This window comes from Betta splendens, chromosome 12 (genome assembly GCF_900634795.4).
Source record: "Betta splendens chromosome 12, fBetSpl5.4, whole genome shotgun sequence".
Lineage (NCBI taxonomy): Eukaryota > Metazoa > Chordata > Actinopteri > Anabantiformes > Osphronemidae > Betta > Betta splendens.
In genome coordinates this window covers 4,497,358-4,514,042 of record NC_040892.2, presented here as the reverse complement: position 1 = coordinate 4,514,042, position 16,685 = coordinate 4,497,358, and the positions used below count along the sequence as shown (strand labels likewise).

General features: G+C 47.3%; 2 protein-coding genes across 5 annotated transcripts; one reads left to right on the top strand and one right to left on the bottom strand.

Annotated features, from left to right (window-relative positions):
* Nucleotides 1-1,314: 1,314 nt before the first annotated feature.
* ggt1b (gamma-glutamyltransferase 1b) lies at nt 1,315-7,783 on the top strand. Of its 2 annotated transcripts, none has more exons than XM_029168972.3 (13): nt 1,315-1,473; nt 3,025-3,226; nt 3,310-3,440; nt 3,891-3,980; nt 4,091-4,283; nt 4,374-4,534; nt 4,629-4,778; nt 5,346-5,482; nt 5,594-5,781; nt 5,861-5,988; nt 6,069-6,181; nt 6,318-6,431; nt 6,560-7,783. In XM_029168972.3, exons 2-13 carry the CDS (start codon nt 3,060-3,062, stop codon nt 6,704-6,706), a joined length of 1,719 nt encoding a protein of 572 aa, XP_029024805.1. In that variant the 5' UTR covers nt 1,315-1,473; nt 3,025-3,059; the 3' UTR covers nt 6,707-7,783. The 2 variants fall into 2 exon arrangements, with proteins under 2 accessions (XP_029024805.1, XP_055369414.1); XM_055513439.1 differs by lacking the exon at nt 1,315-1,473 and adding an exon at nt 2,153-2,283.
* ggt5b (gamma-glutamyltransferase 5b) lies at nt 7,627-12,792 on the bottom strand. 3 transcript variants are annotated; one of them, XM_029168969.3, is made up of 12 exons: nt 12,491-12,792; nt 10,885-11,012; nt 10,712-10,807; nt 10,440-10,635; nt 9,876-10,036; nt 9,626-9,772; nt 9,214-9,344; nt 8,944-9,128; nt 8,774-8,865; nt 8,592-8,701; nt 8,408-8,518; nt 7,627-8,331 (listed from the first exon to the last, which is right to left on the bottom strand). In XM_029168969.3, exons 1-12 carry the CDS (start codon nt 12,718-12,720, stop codon nt 8,185-8,187), a joined length of 1,734 nt encoding a protein of 577 aa, XP_029024802.1. In that variant the 5' UTR covers nt 12,721-12,792; the 3' UTR covers nt 7,627-8,184. The 3 variants fall into 3 exon arrangements, with proteins under 3 accessions (XP_029024802.1, XP_029024801.1, XP_055369413.1); XM_029168968.3 differs by having other exon boundaries at nt 8,592-8,865; XM_055513438.1 differs by having other exon boundaries at nt 8,592-8,865; nt 12,669-12,791.
* Between the last annotated feature and the right edge of the window lie 3,893 nt (nt 12,793-16,685).

Sequence of the window (16,685 nt, the reverse complement as noted above, 5' to 3'; positions counted from 1 at the left end):
ACAGCTTATCCTCATTAGGCCTTTTGTCACACGACAAAGACAGCGAAGCTTCACACTGACTGAGATCTGCGAGGTCTCATGAATCTCATCCAGCGTCTCAAAGGAAAACTCAGAAGAATCCACTTAGGAAATTATTACTTATTCATTAGTGTCGCTGCTGAAATGCATCTCATTACTGTGTTCCTTGTCTTTGTGGGAAAGAGCTGCTCTGAAATAAAGCAAATGGGAAAGCGTGAAGTAGATTATTGCTGAGGAGAACTGCTGTAAATGTTCAATGAGCTGTGTTCACGTTGAGTTTACGCAACAGAGGAGCTGTCATTCATCTCCCAGTCCAGTCCCATCCATTAAACTGGTTCGGTCGCTCTCTTCCTGTTTGCAGGTAACTCATAACAAGCTACACTTTGGACCTCGGCGTTTTGCTGACGTTACTGCTGTCATGGTGTCCAGTCACTGTGTCTGAGATGAGGCCACGCTGATGCTTCAGATCTAACGAACACAAGCACATTCAGGGGGTTTGAGGAAACTCTGAGCTGGTGGACTCACCTTGTGTCTAACATGTGTAACGAACACGTGGTGATGGTCCAGGAGGAGATTTACTGCGCTGCAGACGAGGACAGGTTTATGGTCCCGTGTGTGAGGGACACAGTGTCATTCTGTGCTTTATGAGTTTAACGCTGTTCAAATTTATGCTGAGTCATGGTCCCGGTGCCAGAGTAACAGTGACTTTGTCTCTGTGTTTTTATAGTGGGGATTTGGCACGAGGCGACGCCTGTCGTGTTAAAATAACAGCCTCCTCATCAGCTTGAGCTTCTTCTTCTCTACAAACCGCTTCACAGGAGCAGGTCATTTTGGAATGGAGTTATTGTTAGAGGCTCAGTTCAGTAGCTTCTTATGGTCTGCGCGTGCAGTCATATGGTGCATCATGATATCGTAACCTAAAAATGAACTCGCCTCAGTGGCCCCGAGCGTAATGTGTGTCATTTATTAGCAGGAGCTTAAATATGTACTGTACGACTCAGTTAAGTGAACTTTACAAGTTGACAAACTAGTGTAAACAACCGTGGAGTCGAATAAAGAATGAAAAACATTAAACAGGGAAAAATGAAGCAAAGTAAAACCTGTCCTTCTCTCTGTTCTTTTCATTCGTTTGTCCTCTGGCTCCTCTTTCCTTCACCTGTCCCTGCTCTCTCTCTCTCTCTCTCTCTCTCTCTCTCGCCCCTGCTCACGCCCCCTTACCTGTTCCCCTGTGATTGGTTACCCTCGTGGGCCCTTCGCCTTCACCCTCAGCTGGATTCACTTAGCAATTAACTGCCTTTTTAAACCCACGGTGAATCTTCCTGCAGTTTAAATTTATGCTGAGTCATGGGCTCCGTGTGAGAATAACGGTGTCCGCTTTGTCTCCTTGTCTGTCTCATGGTCATTTAGGATTGAGTGATGCCTTTTTAGGTGGTGCCAGGTTCATTCTTAGTCATGGTACGTACAGTATGTCTGCGTTCATGCTCACCTGTCACAATGGTTTCCTTAGGGTCCAGACTGTCTGACGTATTGTAGATACAGTACGTTTAGCTTTGGAGCTCACATTAAGGGACTGGATTTCAGTTCACACGTTGTCTTGTCATGACATTGTGTCCTTTTGGAGATTTTTCTTCTAGACAGTTCCTGAATTCGTGTTTCCCTCAAACATGGAGGAGCTGTTTTATGGTGATTTATGGTTATTCTAGTGTATAATGGAGGTACCAGATTCTGGGCACATGAAATATACGCATCTAGAAGAACACAGCTTTGCACTGGAATGTAAAGGGTGATATATGGGGAAAAGGTCCTGGAAGCTAACATGCTCTGAAATCAATCTGGGGCGATGGTTCATCTTTCAGCCTGATGACCAGAATCATCCAGATGTTCAGATTTCCTGCTAAGCAGCGCTGAAATGATCAGCATTAAAAACATGGAGACCAAATGAATGTTAAAAGTGAAAAGGACGCTTTACTGTAAATGTCTAATTAAGGAAGCAGAACCTCTGCAGAAAATAGTCAAATACTGGATTTGATGAAACAGGAACGACGTTTAATTAGAGGCACGAAGCCGAGCGTCGTCTCAAGCCTTTTTCTTCTGCGTCTGCAATTTTTCACTTCATAAGTAACACAAGTTAGAGCTTTTATGGGGAGGCAGGTTAAAGTTTAATGACTGTGATAGTTGCACGTTGCGATATCAACTGCTGCGCGTTGGTAAACACACACAGGGAACAGGTCCGTCGCTGTGACGGTGACAGTGAGGGAAGTCCAGGTAAGAGCAGATTTACATTTCACATTTATTTATTCGATCTGTTTGTGTCTGAACTGAAACAGGACCAACGACCCCCTCTGACCTTTGGATCTTTCGCCACATGCTGCTCACACGAGCGCTGCTTTAGGCGTTTTTATTTGCTGGAGTAACTTACAGTAGCGCCTGGTGAGCGTCATGAAGCCGGGCCGACGAATGGGGATTGTACAGCAGCTCGCGTGCTGTGAATGTGCAGAGAAAACGCTGTATGTTTGACCTGGAGCGTTAAAAGCAAATATTTAACGAATGTTCCACCAGTGGTTTTGCAGATGAAAGGAGAGATTTTTTTTTCTTTTTATCGGGGAAATGTAGAAATGGCAGCTGGGGCTGATTCAGTTTCACTTTGTGACCAGTCCAACGCTGGTTTAACACACAAGCCTGAAAACGGGCCCAGAATTCATTTGGACAATCATGGACACATCACTTGATGAAGGCTTCTCATGTTATCATGTACAATCATATACTTGCTGTAGATCAGCTCTAGTATTGACAAGTACGGTTGACATGGTAACGCAGTGTGATGAATTCTGGGAGTACTGGGTTACGCAACACGCCAGAACCAGCTGTTCCTGGTAACGTTCCATTATTTATCGTTCTTTTCAGCCATGTTTATTATTAGACAAATGACTGTTTAAACTACAAGCTATAGGGTTGGTTCCTCCAGCATATGGATAAGTGGCTAACAATATGTTTTTTCTGTGCTAGGTTAAACTAAGGCTTCGTTGCTTCTGATCCACACGATGGTGAGGAAGACGGTGACGGTGTCGCTGGCCGTGCTGCTGCTGGCCTGTGTTGGCATGTTCGTGGGCGTCTTCTTCGGGGTGAGCAGGAGGCCGCCCCCAGGCGAACGGGTGTACCTGAAGGCAGCTGTGGCGGCCGACGCTGGGCCGTGCTCCGAGGTCGGCAGGTGAGCGGCAGACAGACCCCCAGGCGCTTTAACGCCGCTCCGGCGCGTGCCCTCTTTACGCCTGCCTCCATTTTCTGCCGCAGAGACGTTCTGGCGCGAGGCGGCTCCGCCGTGGACGCCGGCATCGCCGCTCTGCTGTGCGTTGGACTCATGAACACTCACAGTGCGGGAATCGGCGGGGGGTTCTTCGCCACCATCTACAACGCGAAGACTGGTACGCGCCCCCGTCCTGTTGATTGAAGTCTTTGGTTGTTTAAAACAATACTTCACTGCTGAAAAGCAAATTGTTATAAATATTTTACATTTTATCAGCAAAAATGTGCAGCAACATTTAACATTGATGCTCCGTGTCCAGAGAAAATAGGGAAAACAGGAGTAATGTGTTATGGCTGAAAATTGACATATCCTATAACACCCAGAATGCATTGTGCTTGACGATTCACCTGAGCTGAAGTGATTGGACCTACCTGTCATGTATCTCCGCCCCCTCCCACCTCCAATCAATTCCCTCAGACATCTCAGTGGAATTTTGAAGAGGAAAAATATGGAGGGTCCCTTCATTCATGCAGTTAATACTTCCCACCATCGTTTAAGTCAATCCCCATTGAAAATTGGTGGAGTTTTCCTTTGATTTCCTGTTCTCTGACTAAACTGTTACACGCAGGTAAAGTGGAGATCATTGACGCCAGGGAGACGGCGCCGCGCAACGCAACAGAGAACATGTTTGGGAACAGTACAGATCTGTCCCGTACAGGTAATGTTTAACCAGTGAGCGTCATCGGGAGACAGGATGGTGCCGTGTTGGTGACGCATGAACAAACCGCATGCTGACTTCAGTGTGTGCGTTCCCTTGGATTCCATCAGGCGGCTTGTCCATCGCCGTACCAGGGGAGATTCGCGGTTATGAGCTGGCGCACAGGCGACACGGGAAGCTGCCGTGGAGAGACTTGTTCCAGCCGAGCATCAAGATTGCAGAGCGAGGCTTCCCTTTGGGCAGAGCTCTGGCCTCTGCCTTGTCCAAAAACAAGGACACCATCGTCAGTGACCAATCAATGTGGTGAGAACCGCCCTGTGAATACGCCGTCTGCTGTCTGGTGCTGCACCCAAAAACAGCCAGAATCTCAGCTGTTCCTTTCTCGTCTTTCAGCGAAGTGTTTTGTGGCAAAAATGGTGACATCTTGAAGGAAAATGACACGATAAAATTCCCCAAGCTTGCAGAGACCTATAGGAAAATAGCTGACATGGGTCCCGGCACCTTCTACGAGGGACAACTAGCTCAGGACCTTGTGAGAGATATTCAGGAAGCAGGTACAACACTTGTTTCAGTTCAGCCTCGTGTCATTTTCTTCAGGCTGTGACTTTTCTGCTTTATTTACATTTTTCTACTTTGGTCTAAATGCAGGAGGAATCATCACAATGGAGGATCTGAGGGATTATGTGCCGAGCCTGGATGAGAACCCTCTAAGGGTGAACGTGGGGGAGTACGCCATGGTTGTTCCCAACGCCCCCGCCAGCGGCCCCGTTCTCTCGCTGATGTTCAACATCTTGAACGGTGAGTCGTCATAAAACCTTGATGCTCTGTCCAAAATCCCACTGAGTGGGAGAGACGGTGAATGTGAGCTGGCTCCACTCGCGGCGGAGTGAACCTACCCTCAAAATAAAACTGCTTGCTCGGACTAATGTTACGTAAGAACAGCGTGAACACAGAGAAAGACTGACCTATTTGTGTCTAGTGGGACTACAACCAAGTCTTTCCTTTCCTCTGACTGCTCAACCACCGCCTCACACTACCACCATTCTCACCAATTTACCTCTAATCAGAAAGCGAACCAGCAAACGCTTCAGCCACAGCCCCAAACCTTTATCCTGGTGATTTAATGATTTCTGCCTCTGACAGCTGAAACCCGTCAAACCACAGACTCCCGCTCCCTGAGCCTTTGCTCCAGTTTCCCTCGGAGTCTGTCAGCTCAGGCTAATACCTTCAGTCTGCTCACAGCGGCTTTTAGACTAAATAAAAACAGGAAAAAAACTGGGTCAAGTCCATTTCAGCGGTTTCCCGGTGCTGCCTGAAGAGTCTTTTTGTTGGCAAATGAAGATACTGATAACTCTGTTGTGACAGGCTACAAGTTGACCTCTGACAGCGTTTCAACCACTGAGAAGAAGATCCTGACGTACCATCGCATCGTGGAGGCGTTTCGTTTTGCTTATGCAAAGAGAACTTTACTGGGAGATCCCACATTTCTCAACATCACCGACGTAAGATCCTGGCGTCACGATAATCAGTTCAGTCCAAATAAACAATGTAAAATGCAACATCTCCAGGAAATTCGTGTTGGGTAAATCACATTCCCACCTTCTCTCCCGAAGCTCATCCAAAACATGACGTCGACGTCCTACGGCAGCAGCCTCCGTCAGAAGATCACCGATGACACCACGCATCATATGAACTATTACGAGCCGGAGTTCTACCTGCCCGAGAACCACGGGACCTCGCACGTCTCCGTCGTAGCGGAAGATGGAAGCGCCATGGCCGCCACCAGCACCATCAACCAATAGTATGACCCTATAATTATAAATGATACCGTACACGCGTAATAATGACACGTATGTGTCCTGACTGTTATTTACCTGCAGCTTGGGCTCCAAGGTCATGTCAAGGTCAACAGGCATTCTGCTGAATGATGAGATGGACGACTTCAGCTCACCGCTCATCACGAACGGCTTCGGTTTGCCGCCGTCGCCGAACAACTTCATCAGACCAGGTTGAGGACCAACACGCCAGCAACCCTGCTGCTGAGACTAGAAGAACTGCATTGACCATATGTTCTTTGGGACGTTCCAGGGAAAAGGCCCATGTCGTCCATGTGTCCAACCATCCTCCTTGATAAAAACAACAAAGTGAAGATGGTGGTCGGCGCCTCAGGAGGAACAAAAATCACCAGTTCTATCGCTCTGGTACTGTATGAACCCAGCCTCAGTCAGAAGCTGCTGTGGCTGCCAACATTTTAAAGTGTGAATATTGAAGTAAAATAGAATAAATCCAAAGCAGCAATGATTAAATCATCATTGTTTAATGTTTGCTGCTCCGCAGGTGATTCTGAATGCACTGTTCTTTGACTACGATCTGCACAAAGCTGTGCTGGACCCGAGGATCCACAACCAGCTGAGTCCCAACGTCACCGTCGCGGAGCCCGGCTTTGACCAAGTGAGTGTCAGCGGTGGCGAACACCACTGTCGTGTGAAAATCTGTGACCGGCAGCAGCGTGCGGTCGCGTGCTGGACCACCGTCCCTCAACCACCGCAGCACTTCAGCGTGTTTCTCCCATTCTGCAGAGCGTCATGGATGGGTTGGCGCTGAAGAACCACCAGGCGGAGTACCTCGACTCAACCGGGGCCGTGGTGCAGGCCGTCGTCCGCGGCGTTGACGGACTTCACGCACAGTCAGATCCACGCAAGTGGAGCTATGCTGCCGGCTACTGAGCCCGGAAACAACCATGAGGCGGCTCTGTGCAACGACACTATGTATATTTATTTTAAATTAAATATATTAAGCGAATGGCTTTGTGACTCTCAGCATGCATTTAGTTGTTTGACTGCTTACTGGTTAGAGTTAGCATTTTAAAAACTCCACATTAATAAGCTGGTGGTTGACAAGGTCATAGTCGCTCTCTGGACTGGTTAAGAAAAGGTTTGGTTAAAGTCAGGAGATGCTGTGACTATCTGGATGCGGGCAGGTTTGAACTCTAGTCCACCAGAGCCTCCAGAGGATAATATTAAAGCATCTTCACTCATGTTACCTGCTGCAATAACAGATTCCTTATTCAATTTCCCTTCAAGGCCCAATTAGACCCAGTCCCACTCCTACATCATAATAAACCCGAGAGTTATGCAACTTCAGCAGAGAACGCATTAACTTACCCTTTAGGCATAAAGAACTTTCAAGTATCTGTGTATCTGAGTCTTCTCAGCTGTTTATTTATTTCATCTGTCTGCCTTGGGTGATATTATGACGGTTTATGACCAAAATTATGCAAAAAATACAAATAGCATGTGTAAGAACATCAAATCACTGCTGCTGGGACACTTTGCTTCATCAAGGGACTTGATGACTGAAATGCTGCTACTGGAAGTCACAGTCATTACAGCATCATTTAGCTCCCTTCCAGTAAAGAGACATTTTCTACAACACAATGCTTTTTAACTAGGCGATATATACAGTGTATAAAGGCAACGCTAACGCTATGAGGTCTCAACTCATTCTCATCTAGTGCCTCAAAGGAAAACTGAGAATCCACTCATTACTAATTCATTAGTGTCTCCTGTGTCCTTTGTCTTGTCAGGAAACATGAAGTAGAATATTACTGATCATGTTACAATAAGAATGAGAGCAGAGAAACAAATTAAGACAAGTGACTACTTTTGTTTTATTTTTGACATGTAAATATAAAAGTACATACAAAACGTTACACGTATGATATTAAAAAGGTACAAAAATCAGTACGACATGTTACTGTAACTAACTACTAGATACTATAAATGTAAAGTGAGGTTCTTTTACTTGTGGTTTTATAAAAAATAAATTCTATAGCTTTAAAAAATTTAAGGTCACAGTTACATTTCCCTCATCAGGTGACAGCATACGACATCTTCATCAGCTCAGTGCAATATCTCATTCACACTGTTAGAGGGTTACGTGGCTCAGAGGGATAATCAGCAGTCCAAGGGCTCGGTCACGTGGTTGTGCGTCGGTTTTGTCAGAATTAGTTGCCAAATGACTCCTCGGGTTTCTGGCCTCTTTTCCGTTTGTAGCTTTTTAAAACACAGTGATGCTCGAAGTTTAAAACATGATGCTTTAACTGCAGCTTGATGGAGCTCACATTTCATTCAGTCTTTTCTTAAGGCTGGAGGCTCAGGCTTACGCTGGGTTCTGGTGAGAACGTTCTCCCGGGTTCTGTTTTTCAGTATCCCGCTGCTGTTCCCATCTTCCTTTGGTCGGACACAGCCAGGATGCAGCCGTTCTCCTTTTCCACCGCATTGACTACGTTTAAAAAGTACTTCCAGTTTCCAACTTTGTGTCCAAGAGCTTTGAGTCCCTCTATGACAGACTGAGAGCACACGACAAACATGAATGAATACAGGCTGAATCTGACTTTGAGGGATAGTAACTGAACATGAGAGTACCTTGTCAAAGCCCGACTCAAAGTTCACGTCGTTCCTGGCGTCAACAAACACAATAGGAGCAGCGATGGCTTCTTCCAGGTTCATCCCCAGCAACAGGTGATTTATTAGAGCCTGAGAGTAAAATCAAGGCATAAGAGCCAATGAATAAGAGTCTAGAGACTCAGAGGAGCCTAATTCGACTCACCAACGCAACGCTGGGGACGATCATGCTTCCTCCGGATCCACCGATCACAAGGACGCCTCCGGACTCGGACTCCAGCACCACCGGGGTCATGGAGGAGGGGGGCTGCTCACCTGCGACCGTGAACGGGCTCGGCGTTAGGCTGAGACTGGCGCCGAGGCCTCTGTGTGCGTCTGCGACCGTACCTGCCGTCACCGCGTCCGCTCTGCCGCAGAAATCCGTCAGCTCGTTGTTGAGGATGACGCCCGTGCGCGGGGAGAACGTGGCTCCTCCGAAGCTGCAGAAGCAACAGAGCACGGGTTGGACGGGGCGAACGGACGCGATAACGCTGTTGGCAGGCGGCGAATCTGCTCACAGTTCGTTTATGGTGCTGGTGGCGGAGACGGCCAGGCCGTCCTCGTCCAGAACCGACACGTGGGTCGTCCCCATGCGGTCCGAGGTCGGCCTCACGCGGCCGTAGTGGGACCTGTCACGGACGCCGTCTGAAATCGCCTCCTTGACGCGACTGATGAAGGAGGCGTCAAGCAGGTGAAGTGCACTCTGCAATAATGAAATAGGTGTTCAAATTCAGTTTCCTCCATTATTGTACCATTTAAACCTCCTAATTAAAAAAACAGGTCCAAACCTTCTTGGTATTAAACACAGGATCACTGATGCTTTTCTTCTGGGCGTTGGCAAATTTCAGCGTCTCTATGAAGCGATGGTACATCTGGATCTTCTGGTCTCCTTCCAGAGACTTCGGACTTAAGGAGAATTCTGAGAAAAAACAAAACAAAAGCTTCCGCTGAATTAAAATTAGAGACGGAGACATTGATCATTTGAACCTTTTTGGGCTGTTTCACAGACTTAATTTTCATATTTTTGCTTCGAAGCAGTGAGTCAGTTCATCATTTGGCAATATTTGATAATCTTCTAAGACGCTTTACAGAACAGCTTGAACTGTGCTCCAATCCTCGCTCGTCGACTTGATCACGGCGTCCTGTTCACGCAGCTCGTGAGTCGCAGTCTGAGAAGCGTCGTCTCACAGCCCAACAAACCTTTCATGAGCAGGACGATGAAGGCCAGCAGGGCGCCCCCAGCAGGCGGCGGAGGGAGGTGCATCAGGCCGGTTCCTATGGGGACGGTCCAGGCATCGTCAACCCGAACCCGGAACGACTTCAGATCCTCTGCGGTCAGAGTTCCACCTGAAAACGTGTGTAGAAGAAAAAAAGACTGTTTATGACTTGTTTTACACCTGGACCATTTGTTTATACTGTAGCTATGTGTTCACACGAAGCCTGCACCGACCTCCAGCTTTTATGTCTTGGATTAGGTCTTGTCCTATCTTGCCCGTGTAAAAAGCATCTGCCCCCTGCTCTGCAATGGTCTCCATGGTTTTTGCAAGCGCGGGGAACCTGAGCTCGTCGCCTTTGCCCAGAACCGTTCTTTGCTTGTTGCAGAAAACCTGGCTAAAAACAAACATCGATTGAAAAAAGAAAATACATATTAGAACACGAAACAGCAGAGCAGAATCATACTGTGTTATCCTTTGGGTATTTGATGTCTTGTGTTCAGTTAAAGTGGCCTTTGTTGAATACTGAAACTGTAGTGCATTCAGATTCTCCAATTTTAAGATGCCACAGATAAAAAAAAAAACTTTGGCAAAGGACGTGAGCGCTGTTTGAACTCTTTGGGTCATTAAACCTTTCCCTGGAATTTCCTGCTGCTCTGAGATTATGACACTATCGCTAATTTAAAAGGTTTCCAGACAACAAGACAAAGCGGTTACGTAAGTCAATTGTTAACCGAAGGCTTATGACATGGTTGGTCAATGAGTGATTGTTCTAGTGTGGCTCCGCGGGGGGGCGTTACCACAGGGACGAGTTCTGCACGTGGCTCTTCACCAGCGGGGACTCCAGCATCGCTCCCAGGTAGGCCGGCATGCGGAAGCCGCTCCTGGCCAGCTGGATGGTGGGCTCGAACAGCTTGGCCCACGGCAGCTTCCCGTGGGCTCTGTGCAGGGCCTCGTAGCCCCGCAGCTCCCCGGGGACGCCGATCCACTGGCTGCCTGCGGCGGCAGCGAGCGAGCGGTGAGCAGAGATGGGCTTCCGAGCGACCGCTGCGCACGTGCGCGCGCACCGTACCTGGTGACAGCCGGAAGGAGGCGGGGCAGTCCTGCAGCAGGTCCGCTTTGAACGCGCGCGGCACCGTCTCCCTGAAGTTGTAGACCTTGACGTTTCCTGCGAGCAGGTGACGTTTGAATTACCGCCTCACACGCGTCGGCGTCTCCCCGCGCTTACTTGCGCGACGCACCCACCTGTTCTGTTCCTCACGGTGACTATGGAGCCGCCTCCGATGCCCATGCTCTGAGGGTTGACCACGGACGTGCACAGCAGAGCTGCAATGGCGCCATCTACCGCCGACCCCCCCTGCTCCAGCATGTCCCTGTCAAACAGTTCCGCCGCAGGCGTCAGCGTCAGCGTCGCGCGCGCGAGTCGTGGCCACGCATGTTCGCACCCACGGCCACGGGGCGCGCGCCGCATTTACTGAGCGTCGAGGCGCTGCCAAGAGGCAAGTTTAAACCGCGTGCTGAATACCAAGAGAGCGAGCCTGCCGGTGCTTTGTCCTGTTACTTTAACTTTCTGTTGAACCTTTGTTCATTGTTTGTTAAGAAAGAAAAAAATACAGTCACTCATAGACTTGTGTAGACATAATGTTGTGTTGTAAACGTACAGAATGAGGGCAATATTAATAGGAAAAGTCTATTTTTTTTGAAAACTAGATTGTGAACTGCGTCACGAGGAACTATTAGTGTATTCGCCCCAAACTTTTTCTCATATGTGAAACTGGACTAATCCAACTTAATTATACAACAGAGCTGGAAGTTTAAACCCGTCTCACAAAGCCCTGAATGAGGCTTTTCACTGGGATGCTGGCAAGGGATCACTGGTGTTCACTGACTGACAAGAGGCCGCAGTGTTGAAAATCACTTGGTTCTTAAGGTCCGGCTTACTCTGAGCTTTTCTCAGTCTGAGCATGAAATTAACAATTGATAGAAGTCTACACTTCCACCACAACAGCGAGGTCCTTCTTCTGTTTTTGCTAAAGCACATTTGCCAAATGTCTGTCTTTATAATTAATGATAATAAATTGGCTGTGAACTCATTTACCCTAACACATATTGTTTTGCTTCCACGTCTCTATAGGGAGTGACCGACTGCTGGAGCATCAAAGGGCCGTGAACCTGTTTCCTGCGGCCCTTCGCTCAAACCTGACCACACAATCACAGACCCACTTGTCTTTGCTCAGAAGTGGGAAGTGAACTCCTGACAACTGTGGCAGGAGGACGGCACCTTTCTGCAAGCGGGAAACAAAAGAAGGAAGCTCTGCATGCACATTCCAGTGAAAGCCATCATAAATGCCCTATTATTAGAGGGGGGCGATGGCAGACTGATGCAGTTCACCCCTAAATAAATACAGGTTGGAGGTGTCATCTTACAAGCCGACTCTTCATCCCTCATTAGAAAGACTGACAGCAGGTTTGGACAACTGCTTTTATGCCAGCTTCACGTCCACCTGGATAGTTTGAAGTCAGTATGAAGTCAGTAGGAGGTGAGGGACTGATTAGCAGGTCCACACACATGTCTGCAGCTATTCTCCTATGAAATCTCTTAAACAGCTTACCCCATTACTCAGCTCAGCCTTTTATCTAAGCCACAGAAGCAGTAAACTCACAGTCTGTTGGGTTGGGAAACGTGTGAATAAGAAACGTTATAAAAGTTATAAGTCCGAGCACCAAAAAGGGACTTAATTATTTAACAAAGTCCAAAAAAAACACTTTAAGACGCAACAGGTTGAACCAAAGCGAATGCGACTTCGGTGAAGAGTTTCCCCCTGAGAGCGCCCGCTCTTTGCGGACTTACCTGCCAATCTCTGAGCAGCGCAGCGAGTCTGCGGACACAGCTGCGCGCCTGAAGCCGCCGCTGGAGCAGCCGCTGTCCACGAACACGACGATGCGCAGACACACGAGCAGCGCAACGACGGCGAGTCCCACCAGGACTAAGCCGCAGAGCAGCCAGGGCCGGGTTTTAGCCATTTTACCTCTCGTTGTGGGGACGCTGGAGGAGAAGAAGCCGCAGCCGCTGCCGCTCATGACGCGCAGACTCTCAGTGCGGGCGTGTGATCCGCGGTGCGCGCCCCCTCCTCCCTCCACTAAATGAACGCTGCTCCAGAGTTGGAGGAGAGCAGATATACTCTGTGAAGGCCCCCCCCCCCCCCCCCACACACACACACACACACGCACTTTACATTTTACTGGGAAATAACTGTGAACTCACTGGTTTTCCCGTGCTGACGTTTTTGTTGTATTGGGGCGGAACGCGCCACAATAGAGAAGAGAATGACTAATTAGTGCTGCTTCCAGGAGGCTCATTATAGGAGAATCTGAAACAAGACAAGATTCCCCGTTCAGCGTTGAGCAACTTCCAGCACTTCCTGCTGCTCCAACATCTGACCCGCAGTAGAAAAACAGTGGATCCCGGCGGTGACAGTGTGTTGGAGGCGAACTCTGTGTCACTGACACGAGGGGAGAGGGGTCTTTAAACCGAAGGATGCTTAAAATGCTCCAACAGCGGGCGACCACCTCTGATGGATGAATGGAAAGCTACAACATAACTAACCCAGATGTTAAATCCGTACATTTAATTATCTACAAACTTATGATTGTGATGATGAACATAATTTATCTCGATTATCTGTGATCTGTAAGATCTTTCAATACTAACATTTATTTATAAACATAAACTGTTCTGGGAGCAGAGCTTTCCATGAGGAACACACTGAGCCTGTTAGTACAGAGTTGAGCCTAAGGCTGTGATTCCAACTTAAGCCGTACAGTAAACTTTGTTTCCCCAAATACAGGATCATTTTGTTCTTAGAGTTTCGTAACGGCGGCTGTCACAGCTGGAACTTATCCTGGATTTGGAATCAGACTGATGTGAATGGACAAATCCTTTAAATTCTTAAACTCACACTAGTAAATTGGAAGCATTTATTTAAGTGCTTCAAATGCAAACACCTACAGGTTCGTCTGTCAATTGTTGGCAACGTGTGAATGATCTGATTTGCTGTAACCTGTTTATTTGTGCATGTTTGTCTTCAGACCATCTACAGAGGCTGCTCAGCAAAGCAGCATTTCTCTGTTGTTTTCTTGTGTGGCCGCTCACCTCCAGATGGCCTGCCTGCCTTTGGGCTGTGTGAACTGGCACCAGTCCAGACGGGGACATGGATCTCATGGGGACAATGGCGACGCCGGTGTCACAGAACGCAGCCCGCCTCGTTCTGTTCGGCTCGTGTCTCCTGGGCTCTCGTGGGTTAAACGCCGGGGCCTCTCAAGCATCAGTGTCAGTCACTCACGTTGTGAAATGAAAAATATGGGCATGTGTGACAGCCGCGAATGAGGAAAGGCAACCTTAAAGTTCCCGATAAGAGACGTGGACAAGATTGTGCAGAGCGGTGCCCTTGAGTGGTGGGAAACAGCGCGTTCCCACAGTCAGCAGGCTGTAACACCTGGACCAGCGTCGCTGTCCAGGGTGCTGACCCTCCGCTGAGCCCTCACCTTTGCCATCACCCGTGATATGCTTTGTCCTGGATGATTACTCCAACCTGACACATCTGGAATGAAGCCATGGTTATTGTGTTATTAGTTTATTGTGGAAAAAAATGCTGGTTTATTATATATCTTACTTGATGCAGTCGTTACTACCCAGGACTGTTTATCATGTATTATGTTTCAAATGCTGCATCAATGGTTCATACATGTTACCAGATATGATTTTAGTGCTGAATGAGACGCTGCTGATGTGATAAAGGTTCATTTCTCCAGCGCTGCCTATTGGCAGCTGAAGCTCAACACAAGGGGGCGATAGTGAGTTTCTTTTTACATATCAACACCCTGCGATTGCTGATTATACGCTTTAACACTGTCTCTATTCAGATGCTAATTGGAAATACAAACTCGAATCGATTAATGACTAAAAATTTACAATAATAAATATTTTTCTTTAGTTGGGCTGGCTTGTTTTCAGCAACAGATGCACTTGCACCAGTTTCTTGACTTAAATGGGAGAAGACAAATGCACAGTAGTTGTCTGACATTCATGTCACAGTCACATGACCTGTTTCATTGGTTTCACCAGGCTGCAAACGCCCACAGAACTTTGATTCGTTTCTATTATGAAACCAGTTCATTTAAATTAAAATACCAGGTGTAATTGATGCCTTCGTGGTTTAAAAGCACACGGCGATGGGAGGCATACTTACGCCGTACTGTAGGTCGTTCCTTCTATAAATAGTTCAAGTTATTATTCTGCTCTCCCTGCGTCATACCAACCCCCACCCACCCCATGCCAGTCAAATCCACCATCCTATGTGAGGACACAGAGGACGCGGCCATGGGACACATTTGTTTTTACTCATTGCAGTGTGTAACCTTTTAATTCCTCTGTTAATTTGGATTATATAATTGCTAACATAAATTGCGGGGGCTGATAGACGGATGAGTGGCCAGATTGTGACAAAAAAACGAATCTGGATAAGTATCATAGATGATGTATCATCCAAGAATATATTTATTATCATAATTAACAATATATAAATTCTACATATTGGATGGTCACAGTCTTATTACAGACACTAGAAGTTTTTACTTCCCAGCTTTTATCCAACATGTTTGGAGTGAAACACACCCGCTGTGTCAGGTAACAGTTAACTCTGACCGAACGGCAGCCGCTCTCCATTTACTGTGATGAAGCCATTATCGGAGTGGGTGGAAATTAAGCAGTTTATGTTCCGAAGGACTTAATGCCGTCCCAAACAGCCGCCTTTCCCTGGACATAAGCACATGAACACATCACCGTGTTCTTCAAACCAATCATCTCAAGGGTCATCTTATGAAAATGGACTCTTGGTTTGTTTGTAGGTCCAGTGTATCCAGTAAAGGATCAAGCATCAGGCTGTGAGCGTTCTGTCACACTCTTATCGTCCTGCTGTGATTCACATTGTTGCAATAACCTCAGGGCTGTTGTTCCAGGCGCCGCTGCAGGTCCCAGGTACTGATTAGTATTAGTATTAGTCACTGTTAACATAAGCAGTGCAGTAAATGGGTGGTTTAACGGGTGTTTCATCATTAGCTGAACTCGTGATTTTAGTATTTAATCTAGACTTTGCTCAGTAGTTGTTTTGATGATTCAGATGACGAAGCCCTTCCTTCATCTCTTCATCTCATCTCATCTCAAAAAATAACATAGAAGTCACCTTCAAAACTATATCTACTCATTTTTGTAATATTTGCTTAAAGGTAAATATATTTAACTGTAGTGTATTGTCAAGAAAAGTATTTTATTGTTCCCTTTACATTAACTGTGCACTAAAATCCAGAAAGTGACTGTTAGTGGAGCAGCAGCTGTGAGCTTTGCAGCACTTGCCATAAAGGTTCAGCTTTGCCCATTTGACCCTGCAGAGAGCTGGCGCTGGTGATGCTGAGCTGCGAAGGCGAAAGAGGAACAGGCGGCAAAAGAACGGCAGATTTTCATTATTGTCATTCAACATAAAACAACATATTGCTAAGTTCATTTATATAACATGCTAGTTTGAGGCTGTATTTCCTTCTTTTGACTCCTTCTCTGTCTCTACAGACACTAAATGGGCCATATTGCTCCCTGAGGCCGTCCACCCCCTGCTGCAGTCCAATGTTTACAAATGGGAAGAGCAAAGAGAAGAGCGGCATCTTCAGAAAGTGACAGATATTAAAATGCTGCTAATAAGTCGGCAACACTATTATGACTTATATGATCCAAAAACCCCAGAGTTTTTCTCTACATCATGATATTGTTGGCTGTTTGTGGACCTCACGGTGGCGTTAACAGTGGATCTGGTGCACAGAGCATAAAAAAGGTGCAGAGTGAAATCAGGCTGATGTTGCGGGGGGGATGGAGGCACTGGAGTGAGGAGACGCTGCCTCTCCCCGGAGCAGAGGAGACGGAGACACAGATGTCACAGAACAAGAATCCCCCCGAGAGAAACGGGCAAAATCTGCTCGTTTCCCGTCTTTGCGCTGCG